At 46.3% G+C, this 24,598-nt stretch overlaps 1 protein-coding gene across 3 annotated transcripts in view; it reads left to right on the plus strand.

Moving 5' to 3' along the window:
- The window catches only part of LOC108940396 (transforming acidic coiled-coil-containing protein 1-like), a 35,914-nt gene extending 12,401 nt beyond the window's left edge, over positions 1 to 23,513 (plus strand). The window contains exons 1-14 of one of the 3 annotated variants that reach the window (XR_003798040.1): positions 981 to 1,519; positions 3,080 to 3,183; positions 8,517 to 9,456; positions 11,878 to 11,938; positions 12,956 to 13,124; positions 15,790 to 15,839; positions 18,111 to 18,245; positions 18,370 to 18,446; positions 18,546 to 18,589; positions 18,788 to 18,948; positions 19,102 to 19,208; positions 19,356 to 19,476; positions 19,624 to 20,216; positions 23,457 to 23,513. Coding sequence is in view for 2 of the 3 variants with exons in the window: in XM_018762551.2 (XP_018618067.2) it covers positions 1,350 to 1,519; positions 3,080 to 3,183; positions 8,517 to 9,456; positions 11,878 to 11,938; positions 12,956 to 13,124; positions 15,790 to 15,839; positions 18,111 to 18,245; positions 18,370 to 18,446; positions 18,546 to 18,589; positions 18,788 to 18,948; positions 19,102 to 19,208; positions 19,356 to 19,476; positions 19,624 to 19,692 (2,208 nt within the window). In the remaining variant the exon portion in view is untranslated. Of the gene's footprint in view, positions 1 to 980; positions 1,520 to 3,079; positions 3,184 to 8,516; positions 9,457 to 11,877; positions 11,939 to 12,955; positions 13,125 to 15,789; positions 15,840 to 18,110; positions 18,246 to 18,369; positions 18,447 to 18,545; positions 18,590 to 18,787; positions 18,949 to 19,101; positions 19,209 to 19,355; positions 19,477 to 19,623; positions 21,436 to 23,456 lie in introns of those variants that run through there. The other 2 variants (XM_018762551.2, XM_029256865.1) reach the window with 2 other exon arrangements.
- The last annotated feature ends 1,085 nt before the right edge of the window (positions 23,514 to 24,598 follow it).

Below are 24,598 nucleotides of genomic sequence, written 5' to 3' on the forward strand. Positions count from 1 at the left end.
AATGACATCAGAGACACGGCTACGGGATTTTGGCCACAATGGTGCACTGTCCTCAGGAGAATGCAGCCATTATTCTCCATGTTGTAATGAGACAGAATAAACTTGTGCCTCATTTTATCAACAATGATGGTCCTTCCCACAGATTCTGATTTCTGAGTTAATAATTGGTCTAGTTGCTTACCCTTACTCTGAGATATCCGTCGCAGTTGGCAGGTATTATCCGATTCTCGGTTATCGGGCTCAGTCTCGGGCTTCATCGCTTCTCACTCACTGCTGATAACTGATTGTACAAGTAAGGTCACTGTGGCCCGGTGACCTCACCCGAAGATCAGGGTGCTCGGTTAGGTAAGGTACGCCTTAGATTCAATGCTAGGCCATCGCAGGGTTGCGACACGCGTTACTCGCCAGTCTACCTGAAACGCATGTCTTTGGACTGAGTGAGGAAGCTGGAGAAACGCAAGACAACGCAAGCTCCACACAGACTAAACGAGAACCAACATCACACCTGAGCCTGCAGTCCAGTCACTATGAGGAACGCACACTACCCACTCTCTCTCGAGATGTCGCACTAAACTGTCATCCCTTGAACTAAGGCGTGGTTTTCCTTTTGAAAAAAACTGAGCTGTGTGTGTGTGTGTGTGTGTGTGTGTTTATGGGAGTGGGAAGGGGAAGCTCAGTTTTCCAGCCCTGCCACTTTTACATAGCAGCTCTGAAGCCTAAACAGCCATGTGCAACCTACTCCTCCCGAGTTAATGAGAACCCGATGGGGACTACCACTAACTGTAAATGTCCCCGCCCGTCAAAACTCTCCTCTTTACTCCCACATGGGGGGGGGGGGGGGGGGCTACTGCTGTCTGCAACAGGGTTAAAGCAGTGTATTTCAGGAAGCCAGAGCTTCTTTCTGAAACGGAAAACTTGCACCTCCTCCCTACTCCTCTGACAATAGGTCAGCCCTGAGAGAGTCAAAAGAGGGGGGCGGAGAGACGGACAAACTCGGTGCGGGCTGGGGCGGCTATCCGGCAGCCAGCTGATCGCTGCTGTGGCATTCTGAGCTTCGACCGACCCGAGGCTGTGTGTGCCGGAGCAGCAGCGAATGGCTCGCGGCTTATTCCAGGAAGAAACGCACTTGTGCGATGAGCAGGGCAGGCGGCGAGGAGCACGCGCAGAGGAAGTGAGGAGGCAGTCGCTCAGAGTCTGACTGGTGATGTTGTGAAAGCCACATCCGTAGCACGCAGAAGGAGAGGCTGAGAGAGAGAGAGAGACGCACAAACAGCTCTGTCTGGTTCCCTCTCCATCTTGTGGACTGCGTCAACCCAGGCAAGCGGTGGAAACGGGGAGCATCCAGCACGATGTCCTACAGCCCGTGGTCTGTGCTGTCACCCGTGCAGTGGGTCAGGTGGACCTGGTCGGCGGTCCACGGTACCGGGGGGGAGGGGGAGCAAGAGAAGAACCTGGAGAGAGAGGGGGAGTTGGAAGATGAGGAAGAGGTCCCTCAGGAGGATAAGTCTGCGGGCTCCAGGCAAGTTGCTGCTCCTGTTCCTGTATAACTCGAGACTGTATGGTACACGTGAGTGTGTGGGGGAGGGATCAGAATCCACCTGTTGGAGTTGCAAAAGATGACAGTGCTGCTTCTGAGTCTGATGGGTGGCTGACACCTAGTCACCCACTAAGTTTTTGTTTTGTGCCTTCATGACCCTCCATAATACTATGGTCTTGCGTATGGAGCCCAGGGTGTTTGCTCCGACTCGGTGTATATGTTAACGTAGTACTTGTTCCCTGGCTGCTTAGAGATTGTGGGTCAACTCTAACACACATGCGAGCTTGCTGTTATTGGCAGTCTCTGGTCATTGTTCAAAGACTGAAAAGAAAGGAAAAGCTGTTATGCTTGCCTTGTTGTATTTGGTGAGGCCAGGAGGGGGAAGGGGAACTCAAAAGGTTGTGAAGGGTTTTTTTTTTTTTTTTTTTTTTTTTCCTCTTTGCCTGCTTGTTTCCAAGTAACCATCAAAGACTGCTGTGCTGTGAACCCACTCCCTGCTTCAACTCATTTTTATTGTGTGATTCTTCAGGGATTATCCCAGTGTAGATGGGACTGCCGCTTACTGAGGTGTTCGCCAGCTCAACATTAGGCTGATGTCCAGTTGCTTTTATTGCACCTTAGGTTCCCATTTTGTTTTTTTTTTTTTTCTGCTGGTCATATTGGTGGAGAAATTGTACTGCTTAAAGATGCAACATCTGAGCCCCTCTGGAGAGCCTGAGATTGTATATACAGTATATTATGGTATTTAACACTATTAGTCCCAGCAGCACTTTTTATTTTATGGCTGAGCAGGTGTCAGGTGAAGGATCCTTATTTGGCACCTTGTCTCCCAGGGCAGCTGGGATGCTGGTGGGCAGGTGTGAAGAAAATGTCAAGGACAATGAGGGCCAGTAGAGGGTAACAGTTGGGCCTTTTTCCCCCAGTGAGTCCACACGGTACCGTGCCTTTGATGCTGAGCCCTCGCCAGTCTCTCTGCACCTGCTTCTTTCGTTTACATCTGAGTTAAACAGTAACTCATCAAATCAGTTTGATTTACTGCTTGTAAACCCCTGCTAGACTGGGCAAGCATGAGCAGTTTTGTTGGAGAATGCTGCTGCCGCAACATCACAACCAAAAGACATCCTAATGAATACAACATAATGTATCACACTTGTTGTAAACTTCTTGTTTTCACAAGATGTTTCTAGAAACAAGTCCACGTCTTGCCAGCTTTTCTGCTTTGACTCTTCTGTCCGTTTCATCCGTTACAAGTATTGTCCAGGTGTACTTGCACTTCCGAGTGGTACTCTAGGTCCTTTCTTTGATTTGCTGGAAGAATGATGAAATTCAGGTAAGTCCCCCCTCCCCAGGTAACGGGCTTATGACGGAATTTCTGCAAGCAGTGGAAGCAGAGACTGAATATTGCATAAATGTATGGAAACCGGAGAAGTTTTGCTGTTTTAAAACATTCCCACATCCAGAAGGTCACTGGCTGTTGGACCTCAAAGAATGACCAAGGGCAGGAACTTGCTCACCTTGTCACTGTGATCTTTGGCATTGCAGCTCCGACTCGGAGGGGAACTTCGAGACTCCGGAGGCAGAGACTCCGGTCCATGGGCCACTGGGAGGCCTTGCAGAGCAGGACGGTTCTACTGCCAACACCTTGGGTAAGACCTTGGCTTCCTAGTGCTCCAACACTGCAACAACCAACACATTTGCCTTTTCCTTTAAAGACTTATCAGCCAAGCATGTCGCTGGGTGCAATCGTGGATAACTTCACAAAGTGGCTTAATTCCCTTGCTCCTCTCTGTCCACTTGAAAGTCACAGCATCACCAAAGTAGCCTGTCTCCAAAGCGCTGCAGTTACTGTGTGTGTCTGGGTAAGTTCAGTGCCAATCCTGTCTGGTGCCTAGGGAGGGGAAAAGTGCCAAAATAAACTTTCACTTCAATTCGCACGCAATAGTAGTAAACCTGTAAAAGGGCCTCTAGTCAGTCGCTGTTTTGTTGAAATGTCTTGAGGACATCTGATTGTTTTACAGTGTATATGTAAGCGTAGCTTTTACCCGAGGCAGAGCGTGTTCAATGGAGAAGAATGAAGCAGAGGAGGGGATATTCACGTAATCCAAGAAGAGACAATCCCATTGGTGTGAGCAACACTTTCACTAGATGCATTGTTCTATAAATACTTTGACTGCTGTTGGAATCATTGCGAGAGCCGGAGAAGCATGGCATTGACGGCAAGACTGAGTCCATCATCCCAATACACTAGAACTTTAATGCCACCACTGAGTAATAAATCTCTTTACATTTGATATGTTAACAGGGCAGACTTCAGTCCTACTTTGGATCAGCACCAAACACTGGAGGTGAAACTGGGGGCCTGTTGTAGCCCATTGGGCACGGGGGGCCTCAAGAACCTTGCTCTGCTCCAGCGTTTCTCTGGACTTTAGACCTACAGAGTTTTCAAAGTTTAGAAAAAGAGCTGTTTATGAAAGGATTACTGACTCCTCAAGCACACGTGGCAAACCCTGCGTATGGCTACCCGGTGCAACGGGGTCATGGTCCTTCTCTCCAGGGCATTGTTGTGGTGGGGGTTGGTGACCATTTGCTATCTTAGTGATCTTTTGCCATGCGACAGTTGAGTCGTACCCACTTCTCTTGCGGTTTAGAACTTTTTCATTTGTGCAAGTAAAATACAGGTGGTCCCTGATTTACGATGGTTTGACTTACGATTTTTTTCGACTTTACGATACTGAGCTGGTGATAGACGTTAATTAGAAACTTGACTTTGAAATTTGATTTTGTTTTTTTTTCCTGGGCAAGTGATTTGCGGTGCGATAACTCTTTCGCGATGCTGGACAGTGGCAGTGATCCGCATCTCCCAGTCTGCCACGCGGTTGTGTTTTGTGCATCCATAATGGCACAAAAATGTCCATCTGTGTCTCCTGCTACTGGTGGAAGAAGAGGAAGGCAATTACTGTTGAGGAGAAACTCAGGATAATTGTTGAGCATGAAGGCGGCAAGCCCGTGATGGCCATTGCACATATGATAGGCTATGATGTTCACTAGGGTTAGGTGTATTAAATGCATTTTCGTTTACGATATTTTCGATTTACTATGGGTTTCGTGGAACGTAACCCCATTGTAAATGGGGGATCACCTATACAGAGAGGCAGACAGCCTTTTAGAAAATGGAAAGGCAACATTTGAAATGTTCCATGATGACTCATTAATTACTCATCTATTCCTGTAATCCCTGGCAATCTGAGATGGGAAGGTTACGCCAACGTTATGGATGACTTTAAAAAGAAAATGTATAAAGTGATCACTCAGTTTTCATGAAATTTCTGTCTTCTGATAAATTATGCTGTTTTCCTCTTTTGATGGGAGGTTGCGGTGGCGCAGTGGGTTTGGCCGGGTCCTGCTCTCTTGTGGGTCTGGGGTTTGAATCTTGCTTGGGGTGCCTTGCGGTGGACTGGCGTCCCATCCTGGGTACGTCCCCTCCAACCTTGCGCCCTGTGTTATCGGTTTATGCTCCGGATCACTGCGACCCCGCTTGAAACAAACGATTGTAGCTCTGTGCGTGTGCGTGTGTGTGCGGTCTTTTGATATGCAAACCCCCATTTTTATTCATTGGCACCATCAATATTTAGGTGGCCAAGAGAGAGGTAGGTCAGTTTGAAAGTAAAGCTGTCACGTGATTGTTTGTGAGTGTGATTGGATGTCCACTGCATTATTCTCATACTGTGTCAAACTTTATAACATAAATACATTGAAACGGGTTGATTTCTGCTCAGATATGTAGCAACAGACTATATTCTTCTGTCAGATCAAATTGAGCTGGTTTAAACAACAGTTCCAGTTTTGTGCAGGGGTATGATTCAACCTCTGCTTAGGCTTGTTCCTCTTTCATGAAAAATGTGTCAAGTTCCTTTTTTTGGTGTGTGTGTGCGTGCGATTTGAGGTCTCCATAAACGGTGTTTCCTTTAATATGTAAGATTTATATTTATGAGAGGGCGTGGAAACAATTATATGGCAGGCCGTTGAGCGTGTTTACTGACCCAAATTAGTACTGTTCTTGTATTTTCTGGTCCAGCACTTCTTTGAAACGGAAATGTGACATTGCATACTGGGACAGCAAGTAGTGTAGTGGTTGGAGCTTTAGCCCTTGCACCCAAATGTCACCGGTTTGAATCCCCCCTCTAACTGCAGTACCCTTGAGTAAAGTACTTCCCCTAAATTTCTCCAGCTGTATAAATGGGTGAGTAAATGTAGGTTGCTTGGGAGAAAAGCGTCAGCTACGTGAACATACGCATGTAAAATGTGTGCCTCAGTCTACGAGAGTGACACAAAGCATTCTGTGCACTAGTTGACAAATACAGGCCCCTGTAGCAGGATCAAACCTGGGACCTCCGACTGCAGGGAGGTCTGCTGTTGGAGATGACGGGCTCTTCGGCAGCCTGTGCCGTAACCATAGTGCCAGCCTGTCCTTTTCATCCAGCACTGTAACCTGGGGGCTCCGAAAGCATGCTTGGCACCATTGCAGTTCCCCCATTCGTAAAGTGGGTGCGTTAATATGCAGCTCGGGTGGTTAGGAGCACCATGTGCGAGCGAGAGCCGCAGCGTTGGACGCGGTGTGCTGTAAACGGAGACGGAAAGCAAACGACCGCACAAACGCAGAAAGCGCAAGCAGTGGTGTGTCGGTTGTTGTTGTTGACTGCCGTGCGAGTAAAGCTGCAGGAAGTCGGAAGTCACGCTCGACCATCTTCCTGGAGCTTTGTAATGGTGCCTTCTCAGGTTGCTTCCTGCGGACGTGGCAGCTTGGGAGAAGGAGTGCCTTGGATGCATATCCTGATAGAGCACCGTAAACAATGGCCAGATGTAGCCTCTGGGAACGCGCGACACAGGGACGCGCGAGGGCTTTGTGTTATTGTCGGAGCTGCGCTACTTGGCTGCGTGCACCGTGCAGGAAGACCAGAGGCGCGACCTTGAGAAGGGCTGCAGCTGGGCTGTTAATATCCCCCATTTGCAGAATCACTTTCATTGTGACCTGTAGGGAGAGATCTGTGAGAGGCACAGAAGGGAAGAGGAGGTGAAATGTCCCTTTTCTTTATCTTATGACAAGGGCTGTGTTTTGGGAGTGGAGGAGAGAGAGAGAGAGAGAAAGAGAGAGAGAGGCATTACAGGCTCGGCTGGCTGTCCCTCAGCCTTGGAGAGGTGGCCCTTACATTCCATGTGACTCAGTTTCACTTGCAGCCTGGTGATGGTTTCCTGTTCTGGAATGTAGAATCTATACCCAACCAGATGTACAAAGTTCTGTAAAATACAGTATGTGCACGGAAAGGTACCGCACCATTACATGTAGTACAAGACCGGAGCCTAACCCAACAACACAGCTCAAGGCTGGAGGGGGAGGGGATGCACCCAGGACGGGACGCCACTCCGTCACAAGGCACCCCAAGTGGGACTCGAACCCCAGACCCACCAGAGAGCAGGACCCGGTCAAACCCACTGCGCCACCATTGTGAAATACATTAGACCTAAAAAATAAATAAGCTTATCATATAACCAGTGTTCCTTCTACAAGGGTGTGTGCAATAAACAATTTTTTTGCCATCTTATTCACCATAGCTGAGAAATATGCACCCTGACAATGAAATGAAACTTAACTTATATAAAAAAAAAAAAAACTGGTTAAGAGAAACTGCAGCATTAAGAACAGCGAGGCAAAGGCAGTAGCAGTATATACTGGGCTAAGAGGAGCAGGTAGCCACCAGTGATTTATATCAGCTGGTACCACATAAAATTGGGTAAAAAGGATACATAATGCCCAATGAAAGGTGGTTGAGTTCCCCCCCATTTGCACAGCTTGGAGGGATCATTGCTCATAAACTGTAGAAGAGCAAGCAATAACTGCTATGTACTTGCATAGTGTAGGGCTATGAGGTCACAGGTTCAAATTCCAGACATGTCTGTTGAATGCATCACCTCATTGTCAGGTGACTGCTGAAGGATGAGCCTAGTTCGAGACATCTCAAATCCAGTTTTTGGGAGCTGAAAGGCCCTTCGGTGTAAAGATGACCAGTGAATGTCCAAGACCCCAATGCAGGCAATGAGAGGACCAGGCTATACCCAGGAACTGCAGGCACTTCTGCTCTCCACCTTTGTAAAATTCAGTTCTGTGAGATTTTGGTGAAAGAATTTGAAGAGTCTTATTAAACTGAGGATCATAAACCTATGTGACCTTGAGCTCCAGGTTAGGGGGCAGTTTGGTCAAGACTCTGGCTGTGTTTGACTTGGATTGTATTTTCCTTTGAACCCAGTGGTTGCACCCATTTTATAACTGGAGTATGTAAGCTTTTAGGAGAATATGCTTCGTTGAGTTTTTGTTTGCGGGTTTCTTTCCAAATTCTTTAAAGAGCTATTGACCAGGGACTTTCCCGAAAACAAAATGTACTGAGGCGGTGCTCAGCAAAGGCTACTCTGTTCTGGAAAAAGAGAGCAGCATGAGTGGTTAAACCATAACCCTTGGAAGGTCAATTTTGTCCTTCCAAATTGCGGGAGATGCAGTGATCCTGCTTTGACTGCACAGGAAATGGCTGACAAATGAGCCAGTTGTGGAACTTTGCCAGGGCGACGTGCACCTGGAGGATGTGACAAAGCACTGTGGTAGATTGTGCTCAATAGCCTACGGTAACCTAAATGGAGAGTTATGTGGAAGAGGGCCATTGTTCCACCACCATTCACTTTTAATGAGTCAAACCTCACGATTCCTTCATCAAACCACACATGCACATCCTCAAAGCAAAGTATGCCTCTGACAAGTTGACATCTCCTTTCCTTTGACTGGTTTGCTCCTGAATCCCAGAAATGCCACCCTCAGCGGTTTAAAATTATGGGGTTAACTCCGTGTCTACTTTGAATTTGTCCAACTTTTGAAGTCATGATGTCCCACATTGTTTCTAATGTGCAAGGTTGTCATGATTGTTCTTCTCTGCAGGTCTGGTAGGGGGCGAGAAGCAGAGGGTCCCCAGCTGTGGCAGCCTGGATAACGTTTATTCTGAGAAGAGCAACCGGAATGAACACACCGAGACTGGAGACCAAGACCTGTTGCACCGAGTGGAAGGCTTGGATGCACTCAACAATGTAATGGCCCTGAAAGACTCTGCAGATCCAGGTGCTGACCTGGGCCAGAACCTGAACCTGCAGTCCTGCACTAAAACAGTCCACACCAGCTTGGACAACAGGCTTTCGGACAGTATAGACGATACTAACAAGTCCAGGAATGCGAGGCTCCCATCCCTTGATATTAAAATGTCTCTGAACAGGCCAGATCCTAATGAGGTGGATGATGAGGTGCCTGCCTTTAACACCAGCTACCCCTTTTACCTGGATCAGGCCAATGGCAATGCTAACTCTGTGCTCGAACCCATGGCAGATGACTCCAAGTGGGATGCTTCTCATCTCAGTTTGGAGTTCAGCAGGGGTGACAAAGCTGGCAGCGAGGAGGTTATGAAACCCCCAGCCAGGAAGCTGGGCAAGAAGCCGTCCAGCAAAGGCAGCCTTGTGAAACAGGCCAAAGTGGCAGAGTGGGACTTGGAGCTCACTGCCCGTGACAGCTCGGATGGACCTCCTGCCCCTAAATCCTACTACAGCATTGATGCCAGTCAGCTGGATGACCCCAACTTCAACCCATTTGGAAACAATTCCAAAATGAGTAGCTCCCCGACCCTACCCAAAGGATCTCACAGCTTTGACCCTGATGCTTTTGATGCTGCTGTGGACCCCTTCAAGCCCTCAAGGAGTTTGACAGCAGATTGGAAGAGTCCTCTTGCAGATGAGAAGCTGGCTGACGATCCTGTGTGCCAGAAGCTAGACTTCAGTCTGGAGACTGAGGGCAAGGGGAAGCAGTCGCTGAAGAGCGAAGCAAAGACCCCCATGTGAGCATGCAAACCATTCTGCCAGCATCCTAACACCCCAAGGCCCTACATACTTGTCCCTTCATCAGGAATGAGCTGTAAAGATGAAATTAATATGAATCTCACACTTTATTTTACTTATTTTTTTAAATTCATGAAAATTGTGACTATCCTTTGGTCTTCAATATTTATGTTCTCACTATACTCATGAAGCACACAATAATGCACACAAATTGGCTGCTTAGGAAGAAGAGCGTAGGAACAGGAATCCCCCCCATTAGGATATTCCATTTATGTGGTGCACAAAAAGGTTTTTATTTTCATTATTTATTTATTTATTTATTTATTTATTTTTTTTAAAGTAGAGTCCAGCATTCCCTCTGCAGAGAGATCTGACACATGAGCTAATAGTTTGATTCCAGAGCTGATGGGCTGAAAGGTAGTGATGCTAATGAGCAGACAGCACTATCTTCTGAAGAAGAGAGGGGGAAAAAAAATGAAGTACATGACCGAACAAATCCCCGCAGAGCAATACTTGGAAGTGCTGGCACCCTTTACTGATTTGTACTGGGACTGAGCTGCTGTTCCCATGTCATCAGTAAACTGACAGGCAGGGCCAGGTGGAACACAGCTCTTAATATCCAGCTGCCATCCATGATAAAAGAATTGAGTTAATCTTTATAAAAATAGTAGAAGGGTAATAAGATAGTAAAACAGATGGGGATTAATTTCTGTTCTTGAGTTCACGGTCACTTTTGTCAGAAGTGTTTTTTTGGCCAGTTGTGCTGTATGTAGAACATTTTGTAAAACCCTTTCAGCTGTGTGACCCTTTATCCTTTAGGCATGTCCTGATTTTTTTTTAATTATTATTATTGCATTTGGATGGAGTTGAGGATACCGTTAGCTTTCAGGAACCTCTCACAGATGAAGGCTAATTGCGTTGGTAGTGACTAATTTTGAGTTATATGGTACTTTTTGACCGGAGTCCTTGGCATGCATGGAGTAAACTTATTCCCAGCTCTTATTTCTTTCTAACATCCTGACTGCAAGATCCCACCCGCTAACATCGCTCCTCCTCCATGGTTCCTGCCCCATAAATTTCCCGAATGTCACTGTTCATATGTCCGCGCTTTGTTTTCGACGTGTCCCTGCTGGTTCATGTGGTAAAGTTATTAAATATGTCATCTCCCAGCATGCTTCAACTGCATCATGTGCACAGCTTGGCTTATATTTAATTTATATCATCTAACAGCAGCATTTAAGGCTTTGTTTCTGAAGGAACACATTCTGTTCCATATTTCTGTTGCTCCCCTAGAGGTGTGTGGTGTTTGTGTGATAACTGATGCCCATTTCTCTGAGCTCCACCAAAACTACGCTGGATGTTCTAGAACGGGATGGTACCGCCGCTGACGAAGCTCATCACAAAAAGCCTGGCTGTTAGAACATTCCAGAACAACTAATTTATCTCAAAGATTGCAACGGTTGAAATAGTAATCTGTGGCGTTAGGGGCTTTTGAACGTAATGGGGCTGTTAAAATGACGTATAAATGCATGGTTAAAAACAAGGTAGTTTTTGAAGCCTGAGGTCTTCTAAATATGTCTATTGGTTTCATTGTGTCGTGTCCTCATTTTGAATGGATAGAAATAGGTTTTGAAACCATATCTCCCCCTCCTTCCTTTCTGTTGGTCATATCAGTATTCCCTTTACACAGGGGACCAGCCTCTCTCATCCAACAGGGCTTTCTTCTAGCTGTCAAACAGCATAAAGCTGATCTGTTTGCTGTGATCTGAGTGCTACTGAAGCGTAAAGACATGAAACCGAACTTCCCTCCCCAAATAGCTGACGTACCTCTTCGCACCCTTACCCCTGGGCCCACCGCGCCAGTCAGGGATCGGTGCCCTCTGTTCTTGGCCTTTAACACTCCTGCCATCTGTAGCTCATGGGACCTCACAGGCTCCTCACCCAGGCAGAACGTGATCGCTGCCGCGTGGGGCTCCTGTCGATGGGGATCGCCGGCCTGGAGGGCCATTAATGCGCCCCGGTTGCTTCGTTGTTCGAGTGGAGTTGTGCAGCAGCTCAGGGTACAGATGCGAAGCGCAGGAAAGCAGCCAATGGCATTTTTCCTTTTTGTTTTCTGCAGCATGATGTTTGTCGTTTTGCTGCTGTGCACTTTCCTATGTCCGCTGCATTTTTGGACCATACTTCGTCTTCCCTTCTGGCTTTCGGGTTAAAATTGCTCCATAACAAGAACACTAGGCACTCAGCCTGCTGAGCCTGTTAACTTCACCTTGCACAATGGCATCATCTTGACATGTTCCCAGGCTCTAATGGAGGTTAAAGTGCTCAGGGCTTCTGTGAAATGCAGTACTCAGGCAAACCAGATCCGTGTCCTCCATTGACATTATTGCTGCTGGAATGGACTCTCCCCGCTTGCCTTGCAGGCCTGCAGCGAAGGGGAACACGCATGAACATCAGCCACTTGTTCTGGACATGAGTAGACAGGTAAGGTGTGCTGCGTGAAAGTATGTGAACCCTGCAGGGATGGTCAGTCTTCCTCCAGTTGCTTACAATAACCTGATGAAATGATGGCTTTATGAATCTGATTCTACTGACCCACTTGGTTTAGCCAGTTCAACGTGGGGTTCCTTATTTTTGCACCTGCACTACCTCTGTTTCTAGTACGTGCGTGATCTCCTCAGACAACGTACGAAATATGTCTTTACACACCGATTATGTCGCATGAGGAAACATCATTTCTCATTAAATAAGCAATTCGTGGTGAAAGCAAGGGACACAAGGGCTTTGCGCACTTTGAAGCAGCACTGTATAAAGGTACGTTGTCCTCACGTGCTCTCTTCTTTCTCTCTCTCCGCAAACACAGCCTTTCTTTGAAACACTTTAGTCTCATGCTAAATGTATTAAATCCATCCTAATTGTAATTTTGACTTGAACATATTTTTCATAATTTAATTGGGAAAGGGCAGAGGGCATTGTGCGAGTTGCGGCCATCCACTCGGACGGCCAGAATAGGAACCCTCCACTCCTGCTGCAGTCCCCTTGAAAAAGGAATTTATCCCGAATTGTTACAGCAGCATTGTTACACTACGGTAAAAATGGGTAAAAAGCAGCTGCATAACTATAGTAAACAAGATGAAAAATGGTATCCTTTATTCTGGGAGTATGTTCTGCGTCAGCGTTTTTTTTTTTTTTTTTTTTTTTTGTGTATGTATGTGTGTGTGTGTGTGTGTGTGTGTGTGTGTGTGTGTGTGTGTGTATTGAACAAGATGAAGTTGCAATGATTGACTATATATTGTGGCTGTCAGTCAAAGCACAACTGTCCTTGTTCCTCCCAACCCCAAGTGTGAAACGGACAGCTCACACCACTTTCCATTGACCTCATGTTTCACGATTAGTTACTTCTCTTTGCATTTCTATGCTGCTCTTTAGTCCTGTGCCTTGTGTGCTCCTCGGAGACTCATGTTGTGAGCAGCACAGATTACTGGTGTCTATTCTTATTAGGAGGATGTACCTGTGGGGTCACGAACTTGCGAGGGAACCCACCGTGAGGGCCACGCCACCGATGAGGAGAAGCTGGCCTCCTCTGTGTCAGGGCAGAACCCCGGCAGGACCGAGGATGACCTCGTGGAGGAAGAGGGCGAGTCGGGCAAGAAGCAGCCAGGGAGCAAAGGTGACGGGCTGTGTGCTTGGCCCACGTGGGCCTGAGGCCTCAGTTGGGCCCCCTATACCGATGGGTCCTCGACAGGGACAATTTCGCGTAAAAGAAATGATGTCTGGGTCCCCCCCTGCGTGACGCAGGCCTACAGTACAGTGCGGTCAAAGCAAGTTTCTCCCCTGGGCAGTTTCCAGAGAAGCGTCGCATTGAAAGCGCTGTTCGCTGACGCTGTGTGACGCACGGCATCTGGGAACACTGTCAGTAGAGGAGCCTCAGGCTTCAGTCAGCACTCAGACGCTCCGTTTGTCAGCTGCTCCTCTGGGGCTGGGTAGGGGAGGTATTTACAGAGACAAAAATCCTCCTCTTGTCAAATTGCGATCTATGGGCCTGTGTATTTTGTACCTCTCTGTGACACAAGGGCAAACTTCCCAAAGTCACAACTGCGTTGCGGTGATTTCTTTGGGCCAGATTGGAGTGTTTCCGCTGAGGTGGTGGCAGTGTGCAATGCTGCCATCCATGTCCATTTCCATTCATGTAGCAGACACTTTTGTCCGAAGCAACTTGCAGCGAACTCTACGTAGTGTTATCAGCCCACACACCTTAGTCACCGCGGTGACTTACACTGCTAGATACATCCCTTACAAGGGGTCACTCATCCATACATCAGTGGAACACACTCACTCTGTCACTGACACACTATGGGTGAACCTATACAGCATGGCTTTGGACTGTAGGTGGAAACCAGAGCACCCAGAGGAAACCCACACAGACATGGGAGAACAAAAACTCCATACAGACTGAGCGGGGGATTGAACCCATGTCCTCTTGGACCACCCAGATGCTGTGGGACAGCAGCGCTACTCACTATGCCACCAGGCCGCCCACATATCCAGCTGCTATGTAGCTTGAGCGCAATACACATGTGCCAGGAGGAGCCTGGAAATATTGCAAAATACAGCCTGAGCTAATGAAGTGATGTTAACCGTTGCGGCCCTTTCCGATTCACCTCGTGGGGGGGGGTTCAGTCGAGTGACGTCGTCATCGATGGTGGTCTAAATACATGGGCTACTTGTGACACAAATGCCCTCCCCTCCCTCTCTGTGTGAAATCGCACACTGTGTACTGTATATTTCTCTACCCCTTTCTCTTCTGCTGTGAAGCTTTAAACGTTGCAGTGAAATTACCTGGTCTGTGTGTGTGTGTGTGTGTGTGTGTGTGTGTGTGTGCGCGCGCGCTTTATTGAACATCAGTCTCAAGGAACGAACATCAGTGGCGAGGTTTGATGTGCGGCGAATCGTTTTACAGGGACACCCACTTGTGTAGCGTATGTGCGGCTTAAAAGTTTATTAAAACTAAATTTGCCTCTTCAAAATGCAATTATTTGCAGCAGTTTCACCTTTTGGTGAATGAGTTTCAGCCCCTTGGAGCCTTTTTGCCACTGGAAGGTGCTGCCACCTAGTGGGGTGGGGGGGTAAATAACCTAGTAGTGGAACATCTTTAATAGTAATAGTCACACTTTGTTTGGACCCCTTGGGGAAACTGACTCATGCTGTGGCTGCACCAAACACATGCCTTTTGATGGTGGGAGGGAACCAGAGCACCTGGAGGAAACCCACATGAACACGGGGAGAGCGTGCTGACCCCACAGACTGATCAGGGATGGCGCTCGCTTTGTCGCTCCGTCCAGCCCCTGAGGCTGCCAACGCGTCCATTATGAATGGGTCTGTAAAGCAAAGAGTTTGAACCTCTTCTAGGCTGCAGTCCCCTTTACATGTCTGATATTGGGACAGCTGATACTGTAGTGGTTAGCGCTGCTGTCTTTGGACAAAAAGGTCACAGGTTTGATCCCCACATCCAGCTGTAGTATGCTTGAGCAAGGTCCTTACCCTAAATTGCAGCAGTAAAATTACCTAGCTGTATAAATAGGTAAATAACTGTGAGCTTGTAACTAATAATTGTAATATTAACATTGTACATCGCTTTGGAGAAAAGCATCAGCTAAACAAATGTATGTGTTGTCTTAATGTATTGAACCCTAAGGACCACCTGCTAGAAAAATATCCATGAATTTATAACATATTTCAGTTTATTGACTGAAAATGGATTACCTTCATATGGAATTGTCATAAACGGCAGTCATGTTTGGGGTCGGGGGGAGGGAGCTGTGGTATTATTATTATTATTATTATTATTATTATTATTATTAATTTTTTTTTCATCTCACAGCCAAGCTGCATTTCATAGATACCTTGCCCCTGGGTTACCAATGCCAGATATGTGTGTATATTTAAAGAAAAAAAAAAAAGGTTTCAGAACTTGTTAAATGTACAAATCCTTAATTGTTTTGTCCCATATGCATTTTGGTTTCCAAAAATAATCTGGCCTTCCCTCCCCATGTAACTTATTTGCATGTGCGGTTCCCTAACATTGAACAGCTCTTAGGCCTTTATGTGGAACACTTTGCTATTCACTGTTTGTTTCACTGCTTTGCTGTGATCAGTTTAAGTTCCTTGCTTGACAGCACAAAAACAATCCCTTTGACAACTCTCATCTGCAGCCTTTTGCTCACAGGTCTGGTTATGTAACCATTGCACCACCTAGTGGCCTCTTCTTGGATTAACACAATCTGTGGTCACAGCAACTATGAAAGTGACGCAGTGCTCTTCCTTGTCTCCTGCAGGGACTGAAGCTGTGACAGAAGGTCAGACGGAGAAAGAGTCATACACTGTGGTGAGTGCAGCCCATATGTCGCTCCAGCACCCCCATGGGGGTGGCCCTTTGTTAGCGGACTTCGGTATCTTTTTGAACCCGTGACAGTGTTGCTGTTGATGTCCTCTAGGTGGAAGTAAAGTGCCATTGACCTATATTTGAATGACGTCAGCTCTGATGTCTTGCGGTGTCACAGCGGGCTTGGCTGGGTCCTGCTCTCTGGTGGGTCTGGGGACTGAACCCTGCTTGGGGTGCCTTGCGATGGACTGGCATCCCGTCCAGGGTGTGTCCCTCCCCCTCCATCCCTAGGCTCCGCGTTCACTGTTACACCCCCCCCCTGCTTGTCCCATGTGGGGTGTGTGTGTGTGTATATGTATGTGTGTATATATATGTGTGTGTGTGTGTGTGTGTGTGTGTGTGTGTGTATGTATATACACACACACGGATAATAAATATATAGATAGATATAAATTACCCTAATGCTTGAAATTATTACAGTGATACTTTGCGTTCAAGGATTAATATAAAAACTTTTTTCCTTAATATGAAGTTGTATATAAAAGCCTTAAACAGGTTTTGTGCACTGAGAGAATCCTGTGCGTAAATCTATTGGACCGAGTTGAAATCGGGTAAAGTGTCGCCTACAGTTTCATGGAAGGTCAACGTTGAATAGTTGTAAACTTATGCTTTGGTTAACATGGATGTGCCATGGCCTATATAACAAGTACTGCTACCAACCTCATAAATACATCCTGGGAAGGTTTGTATGTAGAAACTGCCGGAAGCCCTGCTGGGACAGTGTGTTACACAAGGGTATCAGGTTGTTCAGGCAGCTGGTAGCGTAATAGTTAGAGCTTCTGCCTTTGGACTGAAAAGCTGCAGGTTTGAATCCCACCTCCAGCTGTAGTACCCTTGAGCAAGGTACTCGCCCGAAGTTGCTCCAGTAAAATGACCCAGCTGTATCAATGGGTAAATCATCATAAGTTGCTTTGGAGAAAAGCATCAGCTGAAGGGATAAATGTATATACATATGTAAATGTATATAGGATGGAGTTGCACACCAAGGCTCCGCTCACATCTTAGCGGCCGCCTCCTTTGCTGGTGTCCGAAACCTCAGAAGGGCACAAAGACCAGTTTGCATCACGGTCCAGTGAAGAAGCCCAACATCACACATGAATGCGAGTGTTAAAGCAAATTTCTAGCTTTTGAGAAACCCTTGTAGAAAGATCTTGAAGACCTTCAGATCACATGATGGTGGTGACAACCGGTGAATCATACTTAACAGTGTAGCGGCACGTTTCTCAGCAGTTGCGACTAAGGACATGTGGGCCACATGCTCAGCAGCAGGAAAATGTTTCTGGAACTGTTGACGACAAGATAAAGGTCTTGACAAAGGAGATTATTGTACAGCCGGTGTCATAATCCACTGAAGGACAAATGGAGAACACACTGATGTGTGACTGGGATTACGATCATAAGAGACGTGGCTTAGTGGAACGGAGTGGTGATCTAACTCTTCCCAACCCCATGTTTGCACTGAGGTTCAACAGAGATTCGGCTACACCCAAGGACGGGCCAAAGCCCATTCTGTGGGACAACTTGGCCTCCACGTGTTTCAGCCACTTTACCTTTCATTATGGTGATTTATACATCAATTTTACATGGATAGGATACCACCCATCTGTTTCTGAGTAGCTGGGTCTTAGAGGGAGGCCCTCCCATGACCTTGTGGAGTTTAAAACCAAAAATTGGCGGGGTGGGACTATATATTATATATAGAAACGCATGAATGGGCAAATGGTGGTAAATTGGACAGTAAGTACATAGTGAGTTGCAGCTGTTAAAGAAATCCATGGGGAAGAATACAAGGTGTATGTTGGGCATCTTGGGTGAGTCTGTTACCCGATGGAGTGGAGGGAACGATAAACAGGAAGGGTAGCAAAGGCCACATTGTTCATGCTGTTCTCATGGTCCTTTTTACAAAGCATTCTCTATCTTCTTATTAGTGACAATTTTTTTGTTTTTTTGGTTATTCTATTTAGACAAACTTAAAACTGAGGTGGTATTGTACATAGAACACTTATTTACTGTGTTTTTCTCTTTGTACTAATTCTGCAGAATGGTTTCCTTTCTTGAAGGTAGTTGGTAACTGATGGGGGGGTTACATCACAAATGTCTTTATACATTCCAGACCACCATGGTGTTAGTGTTACGATCAGATATCTGGAGGAAGCAAAAGGTCTCGTTGAGGTCTGGGCTGCTGAAGATGCAGCTTTGTTCTCTTGTCGACAGCATGAAGACCCTGGCAGCATGAAAAGTGCCAAGCTGGCAGGAAGCGAGAGTCGAGACAAGGGAAATCCAGCTCTCGACACAATCTGCATCAGCGAGGCAGACAAAGCAGCTGTTCTTGCTCTGATTCGGGAGGAGGTAGAAGATCTGCTCAGTCCAAAGTTGACTAGATGCATCTGCATTTAACCTCCATAGTACTTCCCTTGGATCACCCCTCTCTGTTTGGAAGAGCTGTGTTACATATCCCTTTGTCAACTTGCAGATCATCACAAAGGAAATTGAGGCCAGTGAGTGGAAGAAAAAATATGAAGACAGCAGACAGGAGGTCATGGAAATGAGGTGGGTTCTGTCACAGACCTCATGGCATCTGTGACTCTGTTGCTGAATGGGAATATTGGACAGATGGCAAACTGGCTGCTCACGTTTGTTTCACTGCAGGAAAATTGTGGCGGAGTATGAGAAAACGGTTGCACAGATGATTGGTAGGTTTTGCATCTTGGATGCTGAGTCTTTCTATGGGAAGTAGGTGGTTCTTGGTGGTTCTAGGTGATTTCACCCTGAAAGTTGCTACAAGTATGTTGGCATATGTCCATCAATGCTGGTTCTCCAGCAAGACATTACCCTCTGGACAGAGGCATACGAGGAAGCGGTGTTGACGCAGTAATGGTGTGACCCCACAGAGGACGAACAGCGCACGTCAATGAACTCTCAGAAGAACATCCAGCAGCTGACGCTTGAGAAGGAGCAGGCCTTGGCCGACCTCAACTCCGTGGAGCGCTCGCTCTCTGACCTCTTCCGGAGGTACGAGAACATGAAGGGTGTCCTTGAGGGCTTCAAGAAGGTAGGTTCATGTCCACCAGAATGTGTTAGTATCTCCACATGAATGCTGAATTACTAATTCAATAAAGAGCCCTGAACGATGAAGTGACTGCCATGTGGTTGAGTATGACGACTCCAGGGATCATAGAATTTCTCCCATGTCTACGATGGCTAGAATGAAGAGGTTCTCAAGAAGTGCGCCCAGGAGTATCTCGCCCGGGTGAGACAGGAGGAGCAGCGCTATCAGACACTCAAGATCCACGCGGAGGAAAAACTAGACAAGTAAAGCTTCCTGTCTTTGCATGACACAGTCCAATGCTGAACACACACTTGCACAGAATACTTTATTACACACAAGATGCCAGTGGACTGAAAGCACTCTGGATTTGGATGGACAAATAAGGAGGTGAAACACTTTTTCCCCACCAGAGCCAACGAGGAGATTGCTCAGGTCCGCTCCAAGGCCAACGCTGAAAGCGTGGCTCTTCATGCCAGCCTGCGGAAGGAGCAAATGAAGGTGGAGTCATTGGAGAGGGCCCTCCATCAAAAGGTATTTGTGGCACCTGGGGGGGGGGGGGGAGTACAGATTTAGATGGAGCTCCTGTTCTCTGAACCCGCTGTACAGTTGAGGTGGATCTTGCCATGCTGCTCCGTGTGTGTGGGAAGGTTAACTGGTGTCTTTTTGCATCTCCCCCAGAATCAGGAAATTGAAGAACTCACCAAGATCTGTGATGAGCTCATTGCCAAGATGGGTAGAACAGAGTGAAAGCAAGCCTTTTATAGACCCAGGTCTGGTCCTCCATGAGCAGTACCTACCTTCCATTCCCCCTGTTACCACCTCCACATCTCTGCATGTTACAGCTTCAGAAGCTCAGCATCCCCAGCTGAAGACCTTGAAGACCTTGCTTTTGTTGAAGTCAATTACATTTTAATTTTTCTCCCACCTGAAAACAAGAAGCACAACAGTAATAAGGACATGGTGCATCATCTCACCCGAAGGAGCAGGACAAACTGGAGCAACATGCACAGCGTTTCTTCTTTGAAAGCCATTCTGCTGATGCTGCACACATCAGTCGTCGTGTTGTGATGGCACCTTCTGCTCTGCTCTTCCTCCCATTGCCCTTCAGAAAACGTGCTCATGCACAACGGTGCTTGGTGTGTTCAGTGCTGAACTGCTGCAAGGAGGTTGTGGGAAAGGCTCTGGAGAGACATGTTCATGTTCAGCAGGACGGGAAGACCGACAATCTCCCCACTGCTCCTCGTCCTAGCTGCGGAGTCTCTGTATATACAGTAAATAATACTGATATGTTTCTTATCCTTTGCTTAACATATGAGTTTTTTTTTTCAGGCACTGAAATGTAGATAATTAAAGCTCTTAAGAGCTGGAGGCCTTGACTATTAGCAAGTGTTTCACAGAGCCAGATGGCTTCTTGGATGCCTGGCAGTAAATGGTGAAGCGGTACATAGTTCACACTCTACATCCTTCATCACGCTGCCATTACATATAACACACACACACACACAGCAGCCAGTAGTTTAGTCGTACATTGATGTGACTGTGAGCCATGTCTTTGTTCTTTTCTGCCTCCATCTTGAGTTGCTTAACAGTTCAGTTTTTCTTCGGATTTTGAGCCAAGGTTACCATAGTTACTGTAGTAGCTGCATCTCATGCTGGATTTAAAATTTTTTTGTTGCATTTTCTTTTTTAAAAACAAATTTTCTGCCATCCCTTCATCTCCAAACAAAATGGCCATGATTATACCATGCCAAATGTGGTACAGAACAGCAAAAGGGACCAGCAGATAATGCTCAAATTCTGTATGTCTTGATGGTAGAGTAAAGAACAGGGGTGTTTTACCCTACGTGGTTTTTTTTTTTTTTTTTGGGAAGAGGATTTACCGCCGAATTTGTTTCCTGGCTCTCTGCAGTTTTCTCTATGCCGAGAGGAGTCTGCTTCTGTCTTTAAGGTCGGCTGATGTGCCCATGACAGTTATGAAAAATGGCTTTTTGAGAGCCTCCTTGGAAAATGAAGTCTTGTGAATGGCTTGACCTGCTCAATTACTCCCCCCCCTCCTTTTTCACAAGGGATGTATGATGTACATCTTGCTATTTCTGTACTACAGGTGGGATACAGAAGGGCTTTAGGGTCTTTAAGTTTATAGGTAGCAACTATCATGAGCCCAGCCATACACTCAGCCTCACGCACATGCTTACTCTTATAAACGACTTAGCCCGTTGTCACGTGACACAAACGCCAATACCTTTTGACGCACTGTATATACGCAAGCCTTCGCTCCCCCTTGCATGGCAACACCGCGGGACGGACGGACCCCTGGCTCGCTGTTGTGTCCAGCTCTGCTTGTTAAACTGTTCCACCGGCGCTGCTTGTCTTTTCACTTCACGTTCGAACTTGTAAAAACGCAGGGAAAATAACCTGCACGGTTGTAGCAAAGCCGTTGTTTACCAATTTCCTTAATTCCTTTCCTGAAAAAAATAAAAAGTACTTACAAGCCCATGTCTGCGCTTCAGTTAATTCGTGGAATCATTTTGTAAGCGGCGTTCGGGCTTCTGCTCATGCTGCTGACAGTTATGCTTATGCCTAAAAAGTCCTGGTGGAACTGGGGTGTTTCATAAAGCTTTCCCTTTACGGTGATGGAGAATGTTTTATTGTAGCACCTGTATATCTTATTTCAGGGCCAGCAGCTTTCAGCACCTTAGTGAGATGGTTGAAACCCTTGAGTCTGGCAAATGTCTTGAACTGGGTGACAATGGCCTTCCACTATGTTCTACAGCGAATGATGATGATGATGATGATCATTATTAATCTGAGTACTGTGACAGCTGCAGGTTCCATCCTAGGTGTGTCCAGAAGGCAGTATTGGAACACAAATTTACATCTTTGCTGTGGAAAGGGGAAGTGGGGGGGACAACGGCCACTCTCATCTTCCGTTTGTAGCTTCCACAATTTTACATTTATTCATTTAGCAGATGCTTTTCTCTAGAGTGACATATATCTCGTAGAAAATACAAATTGTGCATTACATTAGGAGAAAGGCAGATGCGTGACTAAGTGCTGTTAGTTTGCTCCACCATATGAACAAATGTTCGTCGCACGAGTAGCTACATAAAACATCAGAATATTGATGATGCCTGATCACATTTTTTTTTTAGACTACATATAAACATTACATTACAGGAGTAGCTATGTAAAGGGTTATCCGGGCATGATCTTAAAGTTATGGTGCATGACGTTTACATACCTTACATCACCTTAAGAGATCATGGGCAAAGCGAGTCTGACAGAGCTGAGTTTTAAGACCCTTTTTAAATGTGGACAAGGATTCAGCAGTTCTGAGTGAGAGGGTTATGCCATTTCGGTGCAACGGAGCCAGAACAGAGAACTTCCGTACTTTACTTTTCGTGCGCGGGACCACCAAGCAAGCAGAAGCAGATGAGCGAAGGGGCCTAACTGGGGTGTAGTGGTTGATCAAGTTTTGTAAATAGCTGGGAGCAGTTCCACTGATGCATTTGTAGACAATAATCAGGGTATTAAATTTGATCCAGGAAGCTATAGGAAGCTAGTGCAGAGAAACTAGAGGAGATGCATGGGAAGATCTACATTTTCAGATAAAACGGCTAGAAACTAAATATGATAAATCCGATACTGATAACATATGCAAGCAGTGCAAAAAAAGATGCTGGAAAATTTGAAATTGGGAAAATTGCAGATTTTCATGCTGTGAGTTTGTGTTCTGCCTTTATTGGTACAACCTGTGTTGGAAAAACGGTTGGGATGTTTTTGAATGGGGGAATGCGGGTAAATATGTGCTTACTGTAACATTTTCTACCACAGCCCTGCTTCTTCCTGTTAAATGCAAGAAACATACACAAGTTACTGAGATAATGTTCATCATTAAGTTATGGGACCGAAGAGGGATGAAGCTCTAGTACAAAGTGACATGGTTCAGGCGCTGTCCTGGTATGATTAAAGGCCAAGTCTTAAACCCATTACCAGCAGGTGCTAGGTGTGCAGACTCAAAGGGGATTTGCAGTAAGACCTTAATGCCCCAGGGCAAGGTCCATCTTCTCCTCGCTCCCATTGCACCTCTGGACGTCCTTGCATCGGCATGAAGGCTCTCATGATGTTCTTGGCTCTTGCTGCCTTGGCGGTCCGCAGTGAGTCTCAAGTGTGCTTTTAACTAAGTACAGAAAACGACTGCAGAGCTTTTTGGCTTAACTTGTGATGATACTATGCTGTGGCGTTCTGTGTTTCGCTTTGTGCGGTCCCCCTTTTTTCCTCCCTTGTTTGGTAACCGCTGGCAACGAACTGAGACGCAAATGCTGCTGACAGCCAGATTAATACAAGGTGTTTGGAATGACTGCAGCCGAGTAGCACCGGTGTTCTGTTTCTGATCGTGAGAGGTTGTGTTCGATGATGGCTGGGAGGGGGGATGGGCTGCTACTTCCAGCCTCTGACCCCATACCCTCTTAGCCTCAGCTGGGTTTCTTTCTCTTGGTCATCCCCTTAAGGCCAGGCGCTGAAGTGCCACACCTGCGTGGCTGGTAATGAAGATGAATGCAACCATCAGGGCTCCTCCATGTGTCCGCAGACGGCAGACGCCTGCTCCGCCATCATTGGACCTGGTAAGTACGGACCTTCACCCCATGGGGATGGTGTGCCAAACCGGCAGTACGCTGGGTCCCCAATTTACGAACACGATTGGGACTGGAAGTCTGTTCACGATTCAATTTGTTTGTAAATCCAACCGCTATGTCCCTATTAATAAAAGCCTAATAATGCAGAGGTCCCTATAGTCATGGGCCAGGTTCAGTAAAAACATCTATAATTAATCAATCTATAATTTTCTGTAGAACTCTATTCTGTTTTCATCAGCTGTACTTCTTACATAGGGTCTCTGTTCCAGAGTGTACCTTGGAATCACATGGCATGAAGCGGGATATACCGCGGCCGGGAATTTAGTCCATTGAACTTTTTGTTATACTTTTTTAATGTTGAACATTGCACGTAATATTAAAATTAGAAGTAATATCAGCATATGACTATTTTTTTTGCTTTATGAAATCAAGAAACTATAAAGACATGTCTTGATTTCTTTTACTGGTTAGCTTATTTCTCACTTATAACGATAACATAACGTACACTGACATTTGTCTTAAGTTCGATCTACATTAAAATCAAAAGTAATTTAAAATGACTGAACACAAATTCCACATTTGTCATTTTGACGTTGATCACCTACACTCAAAAACGCGAGACCTGAGCTTTAAACTTTGCCGTGAATAAATCCTAGCCCAGGTTCCGACGTTCTCTGAGTGCGTTTTACCGCCAACTACAGGCTGGTTGCGGGAACACAGACGTCCGGTCCACAAGTTTTTGAAATTAGGCAAATGAGGAAAAGAAAAAATATTTTTACATTTATTATCTTCAAAAAGTCATAACTCAAACATCTGTACCACGTGGTCCCAGGGTAACTTGTCACTTGGCTCCCAGTGTATGCAGAGTTTACGAAGTGAAAACAGAGGTCACTAAAGTGCAATGTGTGCCGAGAGGCACTGTCAGTAGGTATCGGACTGGAATTAGGCTTCATCTGCGTTTGGAAAACCAGCTCAGTTTGTCCTGTCACATGTTAACATCTTAATCTTTCATTTTC

This window comes from Scleropages formosus, chromosome 12, assembly GCF_900964775.1.
Source record: "Scleropages formosus chromosome 12, fSclFor1.1, whole genome shotgun sequence".
NCBI classification, from domain to species: Eukaryota; Metazoa; Chordata; class Actinopteri; order Osteoglossiformes; family Osteoglossidae; genus Scleropages; species Scleropages formosus.